Source organism: Biomphalaria glabrata, chromosome 2 (assembly GCF_947242115.1).
Source record: "Biomphalaria glabrata chromosome 2, xgBioGlab47.1, whole genome shotgun sequence".
Lineage (NCBI taxonomy): Eukaryota > Metazoa > Mollusca > Gastropoda > Planorbidae > Biomphalaria > Biomphalaria glabrata.
In genome coordinates this window covers 24,446,386-24,467,875 of record NC_074712.1, presented here as the reverse complement: position 1 = coordinate 24,467,875, position 21,490 = coordinate 24,446,386, and the positions used below count along the sequence as shown (strand labels likewise).

The 21,490-nt window shown below is 37.0% G+C and overlaps 1 protein-coding gene across 12 annotated transcripts in view; it reads right to left on the bottom strand.

Annotated features, from left to right (window-relative positions):
• The window catches only part of LOC106068207 (uncharacterized), a 251,871-nt gene that overhangs the window by 116,654 nt on the left and 113,727 nt on the right, over positions 1 to 21,490 (bottom strand). For 11 of the 12 annotated variants that reach the window (XM_056019743.1, XM_056019744.1, XM_056019732.1 and 8 more), the window contains one exon: positions 20,341 to 20,476. In XM_056019743.1, the coding sequence (XP_055875718.1) occupies positions 20,341 to 20,476 (136 nt within the window). Of the gene's footprint in view, positions 1 to 20,340; positions 20,477 to 20,563; positions 20,779 to 21,490 lie in introns of those variants that run through there. The other variant, XM_056019742.1, reaches the window with a different exon arrangement.

Genomic DNA, 21,490 nt, shown 5'->3' with positions numbered 1-21,490 from the left:
AAATGTGCGTGATATTTACATACAAAGTGCATTATTAGACTTAATAAACAAACATAAATGCTTTCTTTTAATTTTAGCAGCTAGTTGATCACGAAAACATCTTTAATTAATATTTATATTTGTTGTAAACATTTCTTGTACATCTTGTACATTTTATAATTATATTTGACTTAGTGATACTGAAAATACACAAAAAATATTCCCTCTTTGTTAACATATTGTAACATTACCCCCCTTACATTTTGCAATAGTTTTAGAATTGGTGTATTTTTTTGAAAAAATCGCTTGCATAATTAATTTTATAAACTAAACGGTTTGCGTTAAGAAAACCAAAAGTAGCCGTTGCACCTAAACTTTTCAAGCCGCATCGCATGGTGAAATAATAGTTTTCATTTTTCTTTTAGTTTTCGAGATCTGAGTGTGAAAGACGGACATTTTTCACAAACCTAATAGCGGCTTTTCCCCTTGAGTGGGCTGCTAAAAATTATCCAAAACCTCTATAAGCAGGTTATTTGTGCAGTGTACTTCCACAACATCATTGCAAACTGGTTTAAAACCACAGTTTGAGTGAGATAAGGCTTCCTACCTTTCCCCAACGTTTTTCAATATCTTTTTTGAAAGGGTAATGGAAGAGGGCTACGAAGGTTCTGTAAGAATATGAGGAATAAAAATGTATAGCTTTGCGTACGACATAGATGGTCTGGAAGAAGAAGAATTAGCTGACATGGTGATGCGTATAGACGCTTTCCGCAGAATATTTTATGCAAATCATTGCCGAAAAAAACAATTATGACCAATAGCCAACAGAACTTTAAAAGAGACATCAGCATTGGTGGCGAAAAGCTGACAAGTGTCAGTAGTTTTAAATAACTTGGAGTTATTGACTCAGATGAAAGAACCAAAACCTGAACAACTGGTCAAAATTAAGTCTACAGTAGCACTTGCAAAACTCAAAACAATTTGCACCTTCAAAGTCATCGACACTAAAATCAGATTGATACGCTCCCTGTGATCGACCACATTCTTATATGTTTTCTGTTAGACAAAGTAATATGGCAAATTTTTGTTTATATCCTAATTCTAAAAAGGAATAATAATAGAATTATACAGTAAAAATAATCACTAAGTTTTTTTTAATAGTTTTGAAAGTCTAACTGATAAGATTACAAAGAGATTTTGTGTTTTTGCAGATGTACACAAGCTACACTATGAGTCAGTCCATCTCTTCTAATTGTTTAGAAATGAGTGTAAAAATGTAGGCTTCGATATTTTTAGCCTGAATTTAAGAAGTTACAAACTTCAAACAACTCTTCCATAAAACTTTGTAGGCCCTATTTAAAAAATAAATTTATCCAATGCTCGAAATCCTGCTTGTATACTTATTATATAATTGATCCGGTATTAATGTATTAAGTAGCCATAACCCGCAAAAAAAAATGAAATGAAAGAAGATTGAGATATACATATATTTTTGTGACGGTACGCACCGGTACGGGGTACCGGCACCTTTTTTCAATGTCGGGAAAAATGATTACTTTTCTTGTAATTCAACGTTAATTGTTAATTTATTATTAGTTGAAAGTTAGGCAATCTATCACTGAGTACCGGCACATATTTTTTATTTTTACAAAAAAAGCACTTTATATACTTTCAGCCGACATGCCGTATTATTAACAACACCTATATGTGAACTTCTCAATCATCTAGAGTCTTAGTCATTATTTTAGACTAGATTTAAGTAGAGTCTAGACCTAGATCTAGTAGGCCTATTACTATAAAAAAAATAATCAGTCATTATAGACATCATTCGCAATTTTATTATTAGGTCTAGGCATTGAAAAGTAAATCTATTAATAAACTATAATAGATCTAAGTCTAAGTACTAACTTATTAAATAAGTCATTATAAGTAGAAGTGTTATAATGAATATTGTATAGATCTAGATAGACTAAATTATAGATAGATCTATAGATAGATCTCTAGTCTAGTAGATTAAGTATAGAGTATAGTAAACGTATTACAGTATTATTAAATCTATGTCCTATGTCTATCTATATTATAAAGTAGAATGTGAGGTGTATGTATGTATGTTACTTATAGACATCAAAACCACTTGACCAATCTTGATAAAACTAGGCAGGAATGTTTCTTGGGTACCAACTTAGACCTTAGTGTATGTATTGTAGCCCTAAAACAAACGTAAGACCCTAAAAAAAAAAGTTGTCCGACTCTATTACAGCTATAGTATTTTATGGATCTAGGCCATGGTTAACAATGTTGACATGAGAAAAGATCGAAAGGATTTAGACCTAGATCTAATTTTAAGAAATATACTTTGCGCAGATAGTTTTTTACTTTGACACATGAAAATACAAAAGAAGATCCATTGATTTCATTACATAATAAAATTAACCTTCAATTTTGTGTTTCAAAAGCATTTTTTACATAAATTCGTTCCTGATATCTGTGACTACAGATTTCCTGGCGAACATTCTTTCATTAGACAATACCGTAATGAATCGCGTACTAAAAATTAATTCGTTTAATTGTTTACTTTATAATCCCATCCCTAGATATAAAACTCTAATTCAACTCTAAGATGATAAAACTTCTCTTCGCACAGATAGTTTTATACTTTAACACATGAACATACTAATTATAGTCCATTCATTTCATATTTTGATCAAATAAACATTCAAATTTGGTTTTCTAAAGCATTTTTAAGAGACTACATTCGTTTACGAAAGCTGCGAAGCCGAGTTGAGATAGCCTAGATCTATATTCATTCATGAATCGCATACTAAAAATTATTTCGTTTAATTGTTCACTTTATAATCCCATTCATATAACAAAGCTATCGCTCTTTTCGTTTTTAATAGAAATGAATGTATCGGCTTCGGGTAAACCAATTTTCGCTAACCTAATTTTATTTTCGTAGCTAAAGAGAAAAAACTTGAAACGATCATTAGCTAAGTTTAACATACATCTAAATCCAATCCACTAGATTAGTAAACACAAACTTAGACCCGCAGGCCGCGGGTAATGTCAGGCTAGTATCTAATAATTAAAAAACTCTAGTCTTTATTAATATCTAGACATTTTTCATATAAAAACTGACTATAGGGATAGCATAGGCTAGACTCGGCAATCTAGTCTCAAGATAGAATCTATACTATTACTAGATCTATTCGATTTTTATATATAGATCTAGACTATAATTAGATTATAGATCTAAATATACTAATAGAGAGATGATATGAGGTGTTAGCTAATAGCATTGCACAAGAAACAAACCTAGGTTTTTCTAAACTCTAATACTTGGTATGTAATAGTAAAACAGCACCTTCCTAAATAAATCGTAACTAGAAATCAAAAACCTATATTTATTGTAGTATATATAGGTCTGTGGTTGTATTTTATATAGCCTTCGTAACTTCTTCTATAGAGAAATGACTTTTGTAATTTCTTTTACTGAAAATTGGGCTATTCGCGTCTGACACATATATAATTTTTATGTTTAGCAACAAACCCTATTATGACGCACATTTTTTAATGAACTTTTTATGCAGCGACTTTCGTGCAGTAGCGTGACAAGCTGTGACTAGACATGGTACTAATCAGTTCCCTCAAAATTTTTTAAATAATCAGATTTTTATATATTTTTTGTTTAGTGCCTCCATCAAAATAAAAGACGCTTATTTCTGTGCGTTTTTTCTGTGGGTCTGTTGGTCTGACTGTCTGTCACGTTTAGATTAAAAATAACAACTCTAAAGGCTATTGAAAGTCTGATTTAACCTTAAATGTTCCTTCCGAAATATTGCAATAATATTAATAAGGCTTGTCTTCGAATCCGAAGATTAGTGAGGAGTGCATTATTTCCCGTGGCTGTGCAGCCCCAGCTGTGACCTACATATTTTGCCACATCCAGGGCAAGCATAACCATTGTCCGCAGACGGTCGATTTAGATTTTCAGCTGTCTCGTTCTGAGGCCGCATGCAACCAGGGGCTCTCTTCTATGTCAGCCAAGGAAAGTTGACGCCTAAGCTGGTCTTTGAAGCGTTTCCGTGGGGCGCCTCTGTTACGTCGACCACCTTTTAGCTCACCAAAAAAGACTGCCTTTGGCATACGTTCGTCTCCCATATGGGGTACGGGCCCTATCCAGCTTAACTGTTGGACCAAAAGAAGTCCCTCTATACTGTCCATACCGGCGTTCGCAAGGACATCGATGTTTGTAGTGCGGTCTTGCCACTGTATGTCCATGATGGAGCGCAAACATCTTTGATGGAAGCGCTCAAGGTCTTAGATGTTTCCTGTATAGTGTCCATGTCTCAGAGCCATAAAGATGTGTTGAGAGAACCACCACCTGGTAGACACTGATTTTTGTAGGCAGGCGGAGCGATTGCAATATCTATAATAGATTGTTCTGGATGTTTTGGGGAAAAACAAATCAATGCCAAAGAATGTTTATTTGCTCTTCCACTTTATATTACATTTAAATTCCGTGCTTAAACGTTGTAAAAACACATGATCAATCATATGTTGTTCCGGTTTTTTAAAGTAAATAGCAAATAAATGCTAAATGAAAATCTCTATACTGACTTATATTTCATTGACAATGAAGTGGTTCCGGTTATTGTTGAATAAATTTTTTTATTTGAAATAGCATCATAGACTTACATTATTCTTATATTCTTGGACAATAATAAACTATAGTTTAATTATCGATATTTAATTGTTCCGTATTTTCAACTTAAAACAAATTAATATCAAATGCCTTTTTTTTTTAATATCGACAATTGGTTGTTCAGGATTTTAAAATAAGAAAGTAATTTACTAGAATGGAAACTAGAAACGATGATTGAAAATCACTTTTTAGCGGCGCCCGTAAGGGGAAATGCCGCTATTTGTTTACAACAAATATAAATAATAGTTAAAGATGTTTTTTGTGGTCAACTAGCTGCTAAAATTAAAAGAAAACATTTCTGTTTGTTTATTAAGGCTAATAATGCACTTTCTATGTAAATATCACGCACATTTTTTAAAATGGACTTTTTATGCAGCGACTTTCGTGCAGTAGCGTAACGTCGCAACATATTGAGGTGCTAAACCAATTCCTTAAACTTTAAAAAAAATAATTTTTATTTATTTTTTGTTTAGTGCTCCCATCCGAATAAAAGAAGATTATTTTTGTGTGTTTTGTCTGTTGGTCGGTCTGTCCGTCACGATTAGATTAACATATAAAACTAGAGGCTATTGTAAATCTGATTGAACCTTTAATTTTTCATTCAGAAATATTGCAATAGTTTTAAGTATCTATAATAGATTGTTCCTGATGTTTTGTGAAAAACAAATCAATGCCAATGAATATTTGTTTGCTCTTCTAACTTATATTAGATTTTATTTCCATGCTTAAACGTTGCAAGAAACACACGATCTTTAATATATTGTTCCGGTTTTTTAAAATGTAAATAGCATATAAATGCTAAATAAAAAAATATCTATACTGATTTATATTTCATTAACTATAAAGTTGTTCCGGATATTGTTTTATAAAAAAAAATTATGTCAAATGATTGTTTGAAATCGCATAATTGACTAATATTACACATATTCTTTGACACTACGTCACTATAGTTTATTTATCAATATCAATTGTTCCCAATTTTTAATTTAAACAACTTTATGTCAAATAATTATATTTTTTTCAAAAATATCGATAATAGGTTATTCAGGATTTTAAAATAAGAAAGTAATTTACTAGAAACGATTATTGAAAATCAATTTTTAGACTTATTTTACAATTAATTTTCTTGCCGAAACATAATAAAAGTTGTTTAATCGGTAAAGAATGTTCCGGATTTCGTTTCGAAAAAGAAATCGACTTAATTTTCTTACAAATCTTTGCCAAAAATGATCCGAATTTTATATGAAAAATTTAATAACGCTAATAAATTTTTGAAATCCCTCTTCTAATAAATAAAACAAATAATTTTCTCATTTACGAAAATTGGTTGTTCCGGATTTTTTATGAAAAATAGTTTAACTCTATTTATGTAAAATCGCAAAGTATGGTTTGAAAAAAATCTCCATAAGACTATGGTACATCTAATTTTCATAACAGACCATCCCACAAATTTAATTAACGGCATTTGACTAATCTGAAATTTTCTTATTTTCTCTCACTATAAATATATAAACATCCAGAACAATCTATTATAGAAACTTAAAACTAATGCGATGTTTCGGAAGGGAAATTAAATTTTAATCAGATTTTCAATAGCTTTTAGACTTTTTTTTCTCGCTATTAACATAACGGACAGACAGACTGACAGATAAAACAAAAAAAAAACGTCTTTAATCCTTTTATATATATAGATAAATATTGTTATAAACCTGGTGGTGGCACAGATGGGGGTGGTGTGTGTGTGTGTGGTCAGCCGACGCCGATCGTCCCAGGCCAGCGCTAGATGAGCGGTCGAGCGTGACGAGTTACGACGGTCAGCCGAGACGAGTTTCAACATGACGGTTCGGGAAGGATCGGCGTCGTGAACACAGCTCAAGAGCGTCAAGAGAATTGTAGTCATCTGACCACCCAGAATGGTCGAGCGACGTTCTGTCCGGTTCTAGAAGGCCAGCAGGGACCCTATATAAAGAGCGAGGGTATCAGAGACGAGTCAGTCACAACTCCCCGATCTACAGTTCGTTACAACGGCTCAGTACAAGTCCGAGACGAGACAGAGAGAGACCAGTGCAAGAATTGATACGGCGGAGAGATATTTGTACAGTCTTGCGTTACGTGCTGCCAATTGTACAGTGTTGGCTGTTATTTATTGACATTAAACTATTACGTTACTTTGAAGCCCAGAGTTGTCAAGTTCTTTAAGTTGGTGGTGTCGTTTGGTGCCATTTGCAGCGAGCCTGGAAAGGGAGATTCGTAACACTGGTGTCAGAAGTGGGATCTGCAATGGCTACTACGAAAACGCTAGACCAACTCCTTGTGAAGGAACTGAGGCAAGAGCTCCGTAATCGAGATCTGAAGACGAGCGGAAACAAAGAAACCTTACAAGCACGCCTTCGGGAAGAACTGGTGAAGGAAAAAGAAGATCCGGACACGTATCTTTTTGAAGTCGAACCGGACTTGCTGGAACAGCTCACCAGTAGCATGCAGCAACAGAGAACCAGTACCAGTATCATGCAGGAACAGATGGCAGCTATGCAGGGACAGATCGCCAGTAGCAAACAGGAGCAGATGGCAGCTGTTCGTGAGGAGATCGGTTCTATGCGAGAACAGATGAACTCGGGGCTAGAAAACCCCAATTCCAAGATAGACACGATGAACTCGGGAATCAAAACGGAGTTATTGGCAATGAACCAACGCATACATGCTGTGGAGGAGAGAATCACCAACATTGACGAGCAGATGAATCAGAGGGTCGACGCAGTGGAGAAGGCCATCGACGAAATGAAGATACAAGCCCAACGCAAGCACACCAATGTACCAGAAGCAGATATGACATCATTTGTAACTGAAGTCTCCGGGAAAATGAAGCCCCCCGTATTTGATGGTTCCGTGTCCTGGTCAGTATACAGGAAGCAATTTGACGCAGCAGCCAAAGTTAACAAATGGAACAGTGAGGAGGAGAAAGCAACAGCCCTCGTGTTATCCCTAAGAGGAAAAGCCTCCGAATTGCTACAGTCTCTACCGAACCGGCAAGACTTCGCCGCCCTTGTCCAGGCTATGGAACTCCGATACGGGGATGAACATCTGCAAGAAGTATATCGTGTGCAACTAAAGACCAGACAACAGCGCCCCGATGAAACACTACAGGAGCTAGAGACAGACATCGAACGTCTCGCACATTTGGCCTACCCAACAGCCGCACAAGATTTTCTGGAAGTCATTATCACAGACGCCTTCATTGATGCGCTTCGAGACCCCGAGTTGAAGAAAGCCACCAGAGTTAGTGGTAGACGTAAGGCCAGTGAAGCCCTCGTATACGCTCTCTCTTATGAAGCCGCCAAAGACGCATCAGGGAGCACTCATCAAGGCCGAAAGTTGGAAGTCAAAGAGGAAGAATTTGCACAACTTGTGAGAAGGGTGACAGAGGCACTAGATGAACGACGAACAAACCAGATACCAGAAAATCAACCTAGGGCTCCTGTACGATGCTGGAATTGTGGCGAACTCGGTCATATACAAAGAAGCTGCACTAGAAGATTCCCACAAACTGGAACCCATTACAAACCAAGTTCCCGGGGCTACCAGGGAAACTAGCACGCGCCGGCTTCAAGGGGCAGAACCCGGCGACACAGACAATGAGAGCCCCTGCAACCATCATCCCGGTCGCCGTGCTAGGGCAGAGTAAGAGTCTGAAAATCAATGGAAAAATTGGATGTCAAAATTATCACTTCCTCCTAGATACTGGTGCTTCACGATCAGTCATACGGACGGATAAAGTGGACAGTAGCAAGAAAACGCCAGTTAGGGCCTACTCGTTGAAAACAGCTAGTGGAGAACTGATGCCCATAAAAGGCCTGATCGACATAACAGTCCAGATCGGGAATCAGTCATTCAAACACGAATTCCTGATTGCTGACGTCACAGATGACTGCATAATAGGGCTCGACTTCATGCTGAAATATGGCATTTCCTTAAATATCGGCGGAGGCACTTTACAATGTGGGGATCTTGAAGTACCCTTGCTTGGCGACGAGAATGAAGAAGATGGCCGTGTCAGAAGGATTAAGTTGGTAGAAAATACAACCTTGCCTGCTAAGTCAGAAATGATCATTTGGGGGAAAATTGAGGACGGCTATCCCACGACAGGAACAGCGCTGGTAGAAAGCTTGGACACCAACCCCAACGGGATAGCAGTAGGAAAGACACTAGTCATGATTGGGAAAGACCTAATGGTGCCCGTAAGAATTATGAACCTCGGTACAGTAGAGAAACATTTGCGGGAAGGTAGCACCATCGCTGGTTGCCATGCTCTTGAGATGATAAGAAACTGTAGCAGTGAAAACCCCGACGAAAGACTCGAGTCCAGTGAACCGCACGTTACTAAACTTCTGACAGAAGTCAAAACGATCTCGTCAAAAGAACAGTACACCAAGGCAGAACAATTCCTCAGAGAGTTTTCTGACATATTGCCATCTGATGAAATGGACTTTGGGCGAACAAATCTAATCCAGCATCGAATAGACACAGGAAACACTAGGCCTATACGACAGCAACCACGTCGCCTGCCGCTAGCAAAACACCAAGAAGCTATGGACATCATAGAACGAATGAGGCAGCAAGGGGTTGTTGAACCATCCAACAGTCCATGGTGTTCACCCATCGTCTTGGTAAAGAAGAAAGATGGATCTAAGAGATTTTGTGTCGACTATAGATTATTAAACGACGCCACACACAAGGACAGCTACCCGCTTCCTAGGATCGACGACACATTGGACACTCTTGCTGGGTCACAGATCTTTTCCACCCTTGACCTGAAGAGCGGTTACTGGCAGGTGGGACTACACCCCGAGGACAGAGATAAAACAGCCTTCTCTGCTGGTAATGGTCTCTGGCAATTTACCGTTATGCCTTTTGGACTATGCAACGCCTTAGCCACCTTTGAAAGACTAATGGAGCATGTGCTAAGAGGACTTAACTGGACCACGTGTCTGGTGTACTTAGATGACATTATCGTCATAGGCAACACCTTCGCAAACCTGAAGGAAGTATTCGAACGAATCAGAAACGCTGGAATGAAATTGAATCTAAAGAAGTGCTTCTTGTTCAGAAGGAGCGTCAAGTACCTTGGGCACATCGTGTCGAAGGAAGGAGTCAGCACAGACCCGGATAAAGTTGAAGCTGTAAATGGATGGCCGATCCCCGCTAATATCCAGGAGTTAAGAAGCTTTCTTGGACTCTGCACGTACTACAGACGTTTCGTACCAAACTTCTCCAGCCTCTGTAGCGCCCTTCATCAATTGACAGAACCGAAGCGGCCGTTTATTTGGACAACGGAATGTCAGGAGGCCTTTGAGCGACTTAAAAAGGCTCTTGTTTCATCACCCATTCTGGCCTACCCGATACCAGGCGAGACGTTCATACTTGACACCGATGCGAGCAATACTGGAATAGGTGCTGTCTTATCCCAAAAGGTAGATGGAACTGAGAGGGTCATAGTTTACTTTAGTCGGAGCTCGTCCAAAGCCGAAAGAAACTACTGTGTCACCAGCCGTGAGCTACTGGCAGTTGTGGATGCTATCTAACATTTTCACAAATACTTATATGGGCAAAAGTTTATCCTTAGGACAGATCACGCTGCTCTTCAATGGCTGTTGTCATTTAAAAATCCTGAAGGTCAAGTCGCCAGGTGGATTGAACGTTTGCAAACCTATGACTTCGAGACACAGCACCGAAAAGGACAAACTCACCAGAATGCTGACGCGCTGTCTCGACGACCTTGCAGAATGGAATGTAAACACTGCAGCAAGGTTGAAGAGAAGGGATTTATCATTGATTGCCAACGTCTTGGGGTACAAGCTTCCGAGTCATGGTCCGACGAAAGAATTCGAGAAGACCAGTTAAAAGATGAAGATCTGGCTCCCATTCTGCTTATGAAGGAAGACGGGCAAAGACCGGAATGGCATCACCTTTCTGATAAGGGAACTGCAACCAAGGCATATTGGGCGCAATGGGACTCACTGACAATCGACAATGGAGTTCTCAAGAGAGTCTGGGAAACGGCAGATGGAACATGCAATCGCTTACAGATGTTGCTGCCCAAAGTGAGAGTTGCTGAGGTGCTGCAAGAAATCCATAATAATTCCAGTGGGTCACATTTAGGCGTCAACAAGACCTTTGAAAAAGTACGCCAGCGGTTTTACTGGTTCGGCTACCGAGATGATGTAGAAGAATGGTGCCAAAGGTGCGACACATGTGCAGCAGCAAAAGGCCCACACAGGAGAACGAGGGGACGTATGCAGCAATACAACGTCGGTAATCCCTTTGAAAGAATAGCGATCGATGTAGCCGGACCATTTCCTGAGTCCCAGAAAGGAAACAAGTACATTCTAGTAGTGATAGATTATTTTACTAAGTGGCCCGAAGCATATGCAATACAAAACCAAGCAGGGACCCTATATAAAGAGCGAGGGTATCAGAGACGAGTCAGTCACAACTCCCCGATCTACAGTTTGTTACAACGGCTCAGTACAAGTCCGAGACGAGACAGAGAGAGACCAGTGCAAGAGTTGATACGGCGGAGAGATATTTGTACAGTCTTGCGTTACGTGCTGCCAATTGTACAGTGTTGGCTGTTATTTATTGACATTAAACTATTACGTTACTTTGAATCCCAGAGTTGTCAAGTTCTTTAAGTTGGTGGTGTCGTTTGGTGCCATTTGCAGCGAGCCTGGAAAGGGAGATTCGTAACAATATATATATATAAAGATGACATTTTTTAGTCTAACTAGGACGTGTGACGTAATGGAATTTTTTTCCTTTGACGTCATATGGAGTTTATTCTTTAAATGAAATGCTAAAAGAAATCACTCGGTGCACTAATGTCTATGAACACTCAACAAGCTTCTCGTATAGATGATATTTTTTAGTCTAACTAGGCCGTGTGACGTAGTGGATTTTTTTCCTTTGACGTCATATGGAATAAATTCTTTAAATACTAAAACAACTCGGTATAATAATGTTTATTAAACCTCGTAATGTTACTCGCATTTTAAAAAGACATAATAGCTAGATTTAGATCAAAACTAGATTTTTTACACTAGATCTAGATTTTTTTACACTAGAGCTAGATTTTTTACACTAGATCTAGATTTTTTTTCTTACACTACAGCTAGATTTTTAAAACTAGATTTAGATTTAAGTTCCAATTAAAATCATAATAGAATCTAGATTTAGAATTTCTTGGTCTAGTTTAGAATGTTTGTTGTTTTACATGTTTCGGATGTTCCTTCAGAGTTGTAGTCCAAACCTCCCGTAGGACGACGGGGGATGGGAGCGGGCAGGGTTTGAACCTGGGACCATCGATGAATCCAAACGACAGCCCAGCGCGCATACCGCACTACCAGACAGCCATGATTTAGACTAGATCAAGATCTATAATTTTAATTTCTAGGATTAAAGTGTAGATTTTTATTTCTAAAGTCTAGATTGTCAATATGTCAATATTGCAATGTTATAAAATATTAAAACTAATCTACTATTTTAATATAGTAGATATAGATATTGAGAGTGCTAAATTAGTAGTTTAATTTAGGTAGATTTACATCCTCATTCTAGTTTCATTTAGACCTAAATGAAAATGCTCAATACCAAAAGATTATCTAAAATCGCTCTTCTGACATATTGTACATATCCGGTAGTTGTCATTCCGTAATGTGTAGGTATATTATCAATAGTAGGCTATTAGTTTGTAACCAGTTTGTCATTAGATTAAGAGCAATGCCTGGTCGTGCGGTTAGCGCGCAGGACTGATTATCTCTACGGTCTCGGTTTCATACCGATATTCGCGATTTAAGTATCGGTATTAAAATGCGTTTCAGAAATATTAGTCGCTTTTAATTTGTACTTTTACAATGTCTAAAAAAATAGATTTCAATGTCTCTTCCAAAATCTACTAATATATATGTTTTTCTACCTTTATTTTTATTTTCGCTCTTGGAAATAAATACGAGCATTGTAATTTTGGTTCTATTAAAGAAGCAACACTCTTTCAAAGAATTGTTAATTGATTTATTATGAAAGCAAAAAAAAAAGGGTTATTGTCTTTTGCGTAATATATAAATTGTTTACACATTAATGGGCTACGTTGCTAAACATAAAAATTATATATGTGTCAGACGCGAATAGCTCACATTTTTAGTAAAAGAAATTACAAAGTCATTTCTCTATAAAAGAAGTTACGAAAGTTACATATATAAAACAACAAACCTATATATACTACAAAAACTATAGGTATTTACTCTCTACGATTTATTTAGGTAGGTGCTGCTCTACTATTACACACCAAGTATCAGAATTTAGAAAAACCCAGATTCGTTTCTTGTGTAACGCTATTTTTTATGATGCTATGAAACCAAGGATGATCATTTGAGATGATTCCACCCTGATAAATAGATAAAGGTTTGCAAAACTTTCAAACACTCAAATATTAAGTTCAGAATACACCCACAAAATCTCTATTGGACCTAATATTGAGAAGGTGATGATTAGTGAACGTTTTACTATATCTCTTTTCTTATAGTAAAATACTGAAAACCTTACACGATATGCATATTATTGATTTTAACAGCCGTTGAAGAAATTGTAAAAACTCCCACACGAACTTATATCATTATGGGTTTTGTGGCCGGTGTCTTGTTTTGGGCCTCTTGATGAAGAATGCAATTTTGAAGACATGGTCAGCATTCTCTGATGACACTCCAAAAGGGCAAATGTCAGTGGTCCCAATTTTGAGCTTCTGGAACATATGTTTTCTCATTATGATGTGTACTGCTCTGATGTGAAAAATTATAGGTGACCTTATCGGGATAGTTTATAATAGATTTCATCGAATGAGAGCTTGTCCATTTCTCGTTTTTACAATTGACTATTAGTTTCTTCATTTCTTCCGTATAGAGTTCGATGTTGAAGTGTGTATTTGTTTTCTCACATTTGGCAAGTGTGTCAGCCTTCTATTTCAACGTTGGAGAACAGTGTTCTTGCTGTTGTTGAGCTTTACAAGGCCACACAATATGTTTTGTACAAAATCTTTTGGATGTTCCTTCAGATTATGTGGATAATTACATCCTAGCCCAAACCTTCCGGCAGGAGATGCGAGCAGGCAAGGTGACCACCGAACGTCAATCCAGGCATCATGAGTTGTTTTATTCAGGAGGAATCAGAGTTTCTCAACCTTTGAAGGACTATTTTTAGATTGGTCTCGAAAAAAAATTAACTGTTTGGCGAATTTGGCCAATACTCCTATTTCTTCTCTGCGGTTGTCATAGAGCTCGATAGTTACAATGAAATTAATTTTTTAATTATTTTTTCACCATGAGGCCATTCAATGAGTATTCCAATGGCTTTCTGAGAACCATCCATGCAAACTTGGTTGTTAGGGCGATGGATTTGTATTAACTAAAACCGTATAGATCTAAATTATATCTCTATTTTAGTATATTTAGATTTATATATTAAAATTTAATACAACAGATACAGCCTATATGAATGCGTTGGTAATATTATAGATCAAGAGTTACATGTTGTAGATGAGATTAGTAGCTTTATGTTAATAAAATAATTGAAATAGATCTATTGTTCTAGAACTTTAGAATCTACATATTTTTTTGGCATCTCGTACAGCACAGCTGACAAACTTACAAAAGCCGTCAAATCGTAATAGGTTCTGCGTATACCGTAGGCGTAGTCATATCACCATATGGGCATATGTGATTCGTGAAACATTCAAATAAATAGTAAACAATGCATCCATCATTAATCTTTGGAATCAATGACATTGTCATTAAGTAGACTATATCTAGATCTACCTTTATGATTGAATCTAGATTAGAAATATATTTTCTATCTTTAGACTAGAAATGTCACTAGTCTAGATCTAGCTATACCTGACTAAAGTTCATTAATTATTAGATCTAATAGGCCTACGTCTACTATCTAGATTATTCTATATAGAGTCTATATCTAGATATAGAAAGATTCTATAGTGTTATGGCACGATTAGGAATTAGTTATTTGTTTCGGGAATAGGAGGAAGTTTTTACTTAGTAACGATGACGTAATAATTTTAAAATTAAGAACAAAATATAAGTCGACATAAAAAAAGACGCTTTCTTAACAACGTAGAAAGAGGAAGCATTGAGAAACGGCTAAAAGTAGATGACATTCGACGGTTCCCTTCATGATTATATAACGTGTTTAATGTTCAACACCAGCGTTGACTACCAGGGGCGGACTGGGTGTCAAGATCGGCCCAGGCATTTCTATACCATCCAGCCCATAAATTGTAAATTATACGATGGGCACACAATTCTAGGTCTACCTGTCCTCAAAATGATTCTATTTATTTAGAAAATGTATCGATACAGTTGCATGCATACAGTTATTTAATACGTGCCTTAGAGACATCAATGAGGCCCCTGTCTTATAAAATACAGACGTAATTTAAAACAAAAAGATTATTGTTGTGGTAATACCGGCCCATTTGGGGACCGGCCCACCGGCATTTGCCCGAACGCCCATATAGCCAGTCCGCCCATGTTGACTACCTCTATTGATTGTTCGGCCTTTCGCCTGTGTTATCGGTTTCTCCTTCTATCCAGGCTCTCTTCAAACTGCACCACACGACACAACGAACTTAAAGAACCTCACAACTCCGGGCTCCAAAGTAACAGTAGCAATTTAATTTCAAATACAATACAACACTGTACAGTTGGCAACAATATTACACTAACTGTCAAAAATCCTAGCCTTGCTCCGCCTGACTTCACACACCGTACTGTTTCTAACTTCGCCTCGTACTGGTCACATTGCGAGGTAACGTGAAGTCCAGTCTTTTTGACAAACTCGCTGTTATATACTGTCTCTACTGGCCTTCTAGAATCGGATGGAACGTTCTTGACAACTCAGAATGACCACAATCGCCGTGACTTGCGTGCGTAATATTTACACACAGGTCGTTGCCGAACTGGCATGTACTGTCACTGGTCACAGTTGACCGCTCGTCCTGCGCTGGACTGGGGCGATTTGCGTCGGCTGACTACACACACACCACTACCTCCATCTGTGCCACCACCAGGTTTATAACAATATATATATATGAAAAAAAAAATATATAAAAAAGCAGTGTTTCTTAACATTCGGCGAAAAAAAACAAACAAAAAATAGTCATGTTGAGGTCTTTTATTTGATAGCTTGGGGTTCTGGGGGAGCACTGTAAGCCTCCTCATTGGGGTTCGCCAAAAGCGTTTTCTTGCATTCTTCACTGCAGAAACGCATTCTCATGACATCTACACCCATATTACTAATCAGTGGAGTTCGGGGCGAAGCCCCGACGCCAAAAGAGTTTTCTTACATTCTTCACTGCAGAAACGCATTCTCCGCACATCTACAGCTCATTAGTAATCAGTGGGGATCGGGGCGAAGCCCCGTCGCCAAAAGCGTTCTCTTGCATTCTTCACTGCAGAAACGCATTCTCCTGACAACTTCAGCTTATTGGTAATCAGTGGGGTTCGGGGCGAAACCCGACGCCAAAAGCGTTTTCTTGCATTCTTCACTGCAAAAACGCATTTCCATGACATCTACAGCTAATTATCCATCCTATTAAAAAAGGAACTTTTGAAAAATGTTTTATTGAAAAATATTCTAATATGAATTTATAGGCCTTTACTACATTGCAAATAAAACGATTAGAAGATACCTCACATATTTAGATTATGGCTTTGAGGATCGCCGCCGAAAAAAAAGTTCGAAAAATAATATTTATAAAAAAAAAAAGCTCATTTGTAAGTTATACATTTATTTCAATAGGCATGTTTGTAACTTTGTTTTTGTTGCAGAACTATAATCTAAAGCTCTAACAAAAAATTTCTGAAGTGGGAGGAGAAATGAAGTGGGCTAATTAGATTCTACTCTAATTTTTTTTTGCATTTTTAGGATTCAAGCATAAATTGTGAGCTATAGTCCCAAATTTAACTAGAAAAATTGCAGATTGAGTTAAGTTTGGAAAAAGGCGGAATGGAAAAGAAAATTTCAGTTTAGAACTCATCTCAATCGTTACTCTTCTACTGAGAAATTTGGTATGAATTCTAAATTTTCCAAAGCAAAGTCTTTCGTTAAAAATTATGATAAAAAATGATGAAATTACATAAACTCTGTCGCCATATTTGACTATTCTGTTTTAAAACATCGTATTTTCGTCTGGAAAAAGAGGGGCGGTAGAGTGAAAACGATTAATCCTCGCTCCTTTTAATAATATTTGCTAATGATTGCATTTGGCATTAAAAAATAGGGGTGGGGCGACTCGATATAAGAATTTAATTTATAGCATATATAAATAATATTAGTGACAAATTTTTTAAAAAAATTGTAATATCTTAACTATAAAACAAAAAAGAAAAAGTAATGTTTTGTCCGATGGTCGGAAGGCGATTGCATGAATCGCCCCTCCCACCTGGTACAACCCTTTTTCATTTTATATTTACTAATGATAAAATTTGATATTAGAGTGTGGTGCGACATAATATACAATGGGTTCACATGTCAATATGTAGCTTATATTATATAGGTATTCAACTTATTTTGTTCACAAACTATGATTTCTCCATAAAAATAGGACCGCCCCCTCCCACTCAGAGGGCTAGAGTGGGGAGGGCAGTACATGCAATTCTCCCACCCACCCCCCACCCCACCGAATCGGCCAAGATACCAGAAAGGGAGCGACATAATATAAAAGTTATATTTTAATTCAACAAATTTTGCTCAGCAAAGTAGGACCGCCCCCCCCCCACTCAAAGGGTTTAGGTTGGAAGGGCAGTAGAAGTATTCGCCCCCCCCCCCAGCCAACAGGGGAACGACATAATATAAAGATTAGTTAAAACACCAATAACAAGTTTTAATCATATAGATATTTAATTGATATTGTTAGCAAGCTTTGATTTCCATAAATAAATTGGACCACCCCCCCACTCAAAAGTTTATGGAAAGGGGGGGGGGGGCGAGATTGATGCCATCCCCCCCCTTCCGACCCCACCAAATCAGCCAACATACTAGGGGGGGGCGAAATAATCTTTTAAAAAAGTTGAAATATAAATAATTAGTATATATTAATAACAAGGTAATAAATTCCTATACAAATTGTGTTTAATTCTATACTAAAATTCTACTCCCCCACCCCCTTCGGGGGGGGGGGGGTCGGCCGAGTGGGGGGGGGGACGATCGCCCCTACCGCCCCCCTGGATCCGCCAGTGGCCTCTATCAGGTTTGAGCCCAACTCCACGTATTTTTTTGCAGAATTTGTTTCTCTATCAGGTACACTTAAATTCACAGCCCAATAGCCCCCCCCCCCCCCCCACATGTCAGTTTAATTTAAAATGAGAACCGAAAAATGCAAAAGATATATAAGGAAAAGGTACTTCCGGCTCAATTGACAAATTCTAGTTTTAATCCAAGAAACGAAACGCGTCCGCGCAATATCAACATTTTGCGGAGAGCCGTGTAGTTAGCACAGACCTCTCTCTCTCTCTCTCTATATATATATATATATATATTGTAATAACTTAAGCTTAAGTGAGGCAACTCAACGAGGCACATATATCTTTATTTACCCGACATCACAAGTTCATAAAACATCATCTTTCTTAGGCACAGTCTTTTCACTTCGGCTCTCAACTTGGGCGGAAATCGTTCTCCTCTCTTCCTAATGTTGACATCCTTCTCAGTCTAGTTTATCCCAGTGCGCACCTTCTAGCTTAGATGGCGGTGCGCATGGCAAAGTCATAACAATATATATATATATATATATATATTATACCTACACTGGTTATGAAGATCTCCCAGATCAGATTTCTAACACTACAGTAAAATGTCGTGAAAACTTCAAAAAAAAAAAAAAAAAGCTAAAACAAGGCGTTGTTTTGTAAAGTAGTTTTAAGAAGTAAAGATGTTTTTTTTTTCAACTCAATTAAACTGACATTAGGGGAAGTTACGTACATATAATCTATATCTTAGACCTATATATCTTTGATCATTATCGGATAAAAATTTGTTTCAGTTTTCCAGTCTAAGTATAGTATATATAGGTCTATGGTAAATGGCTTTTACTTTGGTGAAAAGGCTAATAGAGCTTACAATAAGATGATGCACAAATGTTTAATTATGCCAATTTATTAAATAAAACATGTTTAAATGTTTTAGTGCACTGCTATAAGCCCGTGACGTAAGCGGTGTCAAGTTTTTGTTTTCCTTTGACGTCATTTAAAACCTTTCATTTATAAAAAAAATCTCTAACCAACATGAATTTTACGAAAAAGAAACATGTTTAAACCAATATAACGATCAACCTCGAGTTTTCGCAATTTGGCCAGTGAGTTGAGAATTTCTTTTTCTCATTAAGATACACATACCTTGAAATTTTAAAGAAAATTGTTACAGCCGTTTTCGATATAAAATCTATTTATAAACATAATAAATAAATAAATAAATATGAGAGAGTGAGAGAGTAATATATACATATACAAGAATTGATCGGTTAAGAGTATAAAATTCCATAAGAAAACAAAGGGAAAAAAAACTATCTACTACGCCACACGGCCTGTTTAGACTAAAAAAATTTTTTAACACAAGAGAGTCAACGAAGGTTAATAGGCATGACTGCTATATTGCAGAACATTTCCAATTGAAACTAAAGAACCGCTTCGTAGCTCTTGCAGATACATCGACCCCTGCCGCAATAATGGTGCGCGGAAAAAGTCATCGGAAGGAGGCGAGGTTCAAACAAGGAACGGTGGATACAAGAGAAAAGGAAATTCATCGCAGATAGGAAAGATGCCAAAAGTAGACAAGACCAGAAAAATGCAACACTTATACTTATTCTAACTAGAAAAATCGGTTTGTTAGGACAAGACTTCCTTAAATGAAGTAAGCCCTATTTACTTTCATTACCTTGTATCAATTCAAGACTACATTTGTCATTACCCCCATGTTTATACTTTCATTCATAAATCCTTTAACATTTAAATTTGTATTGTAAACTGTCCTTTAAACAACGGTTTTGTCGTCTGTGTGCCTTAGTTTGGGAGCAGGATAAAAATAATATCCAAACTTCTGGACCCGTCTTCGAGATAGCTAACCTTTGGGTCTCAGAAATGTATATGTTAAAAAAAAGACTTTTGTCAAAGGTCATTTTCCGAACGGTTAGGTGTCCTATCCAATGCAGCCGTCGAAAAATACCTTTTGTTCCTATAGAAGAGTTGTGAAAATGACTGCTTGATAGACAGGTATTTTTGTCGAGAGACGGAGAGACTTATGAATAGGCGGTTAAAAGAAACACTATGTTGGCCAGGTACGCAAAATGATTATCTGCAATAAGGTAATGACTATATTGAGTTGAGTACATTTCATTGGGATATTTATAAAATATAATTTAAGTTTATTTTTAGGTTGGAGAGGGCAGCAGCCTCAGCAAATTAGTTTATCACAAGCTGAAGTTTCTATTAGATGAATTATATTGCACTCATCGGCACAGAAAATTTGTATAGATAAAAAGTCATTAGAAAAAGACTACAGCTAAAAATACATTTTCTAAGTTCAGTATCAATATTTACTACCTGAAGTCTTAGTCCCTCTGAATTGATCAAAATTTTCTTGGAAAGTTCTTCAAGCTCCGCATCACTTGTTAAACATTCAAGGTTGGGTACATCAGGACACGTTGTAAAATAAACAGCAGATGGAGCCACAAACATGCTGAAAATTTCAGAATATTATTAAAAGCTCAATTAGTGTAGATCAAGAAAAAAAAGTGTGCCAATTAAGATATCAAATATGTTTAACCTTCTATATTCTCTTGAGTGCCACTCTAATAATTAGGGCACCCGATACGTTATGGTGGTGCTTAGTGTTCAGTTTTATACTTTTAGCGGCGCCTATAAGGGGAAAAGACGCTATTATTCTTGTGTCTGTTCGTCCGTCCTTCACGTTTAGATCACCAAAACCATTAAAGATATTGAAAACGATATCCTGATGTTTTAGATCTTGTACATTTCTGATGCTGTTGAAACAACGACCTTTTATATTCTGAAAATGAACAGTTATGTTTTTTTTTAAATTAATCCTTCAAGATTTTTTTCACAAAAGTAGTAGAACGTATTTATTTTCAAAATTTGAAGGAACATCCTAAACATGTAGAACATATACAAACAAACTAGTAAACCTCTATTTTAATTATAAAATTAATATTAATTTATATTATACGGTATGTGGAAAAGGATTATTCGTGAAAGAAGGGCCAAGATTGTCCTAGGATGCAACAATGATCCAAAGAAGGGCCAAGATTGTCCTAGGATGCAACAATGATGCAAAGAAGGGCCAAGATTGTCCTAGGATGCAACAATGATCCAAAGAAGGGTGTGTTCTTCTTTATGTAACTGTCCATTAGATTCCAAAAACTTATGCAATGTCATTGTAATTGTGATTGTTTCACTGAATAATAGAAATAAAAATAAAATTCAAGTCAAACTAACAAGAAATTTTAGCGCTATGGAAATTCTAGGGACTAAGAAGTGTTAGGTTTGTTTGTTTGTGCCTGTGGGTCAAAAAGTGTGTTGTTGGCGAATATTATGTATGATCAGCGCCTTCCACCTATTTGCAAATAAGGGTCTTAAGAACACCTGGCCAGAGATCAAGCGTGACGTGCGATCAGGGTCTAGATACTCTATACAAAAGAGAGGGTCTCTATCGGTCTTCTAGAACCGGATGGAA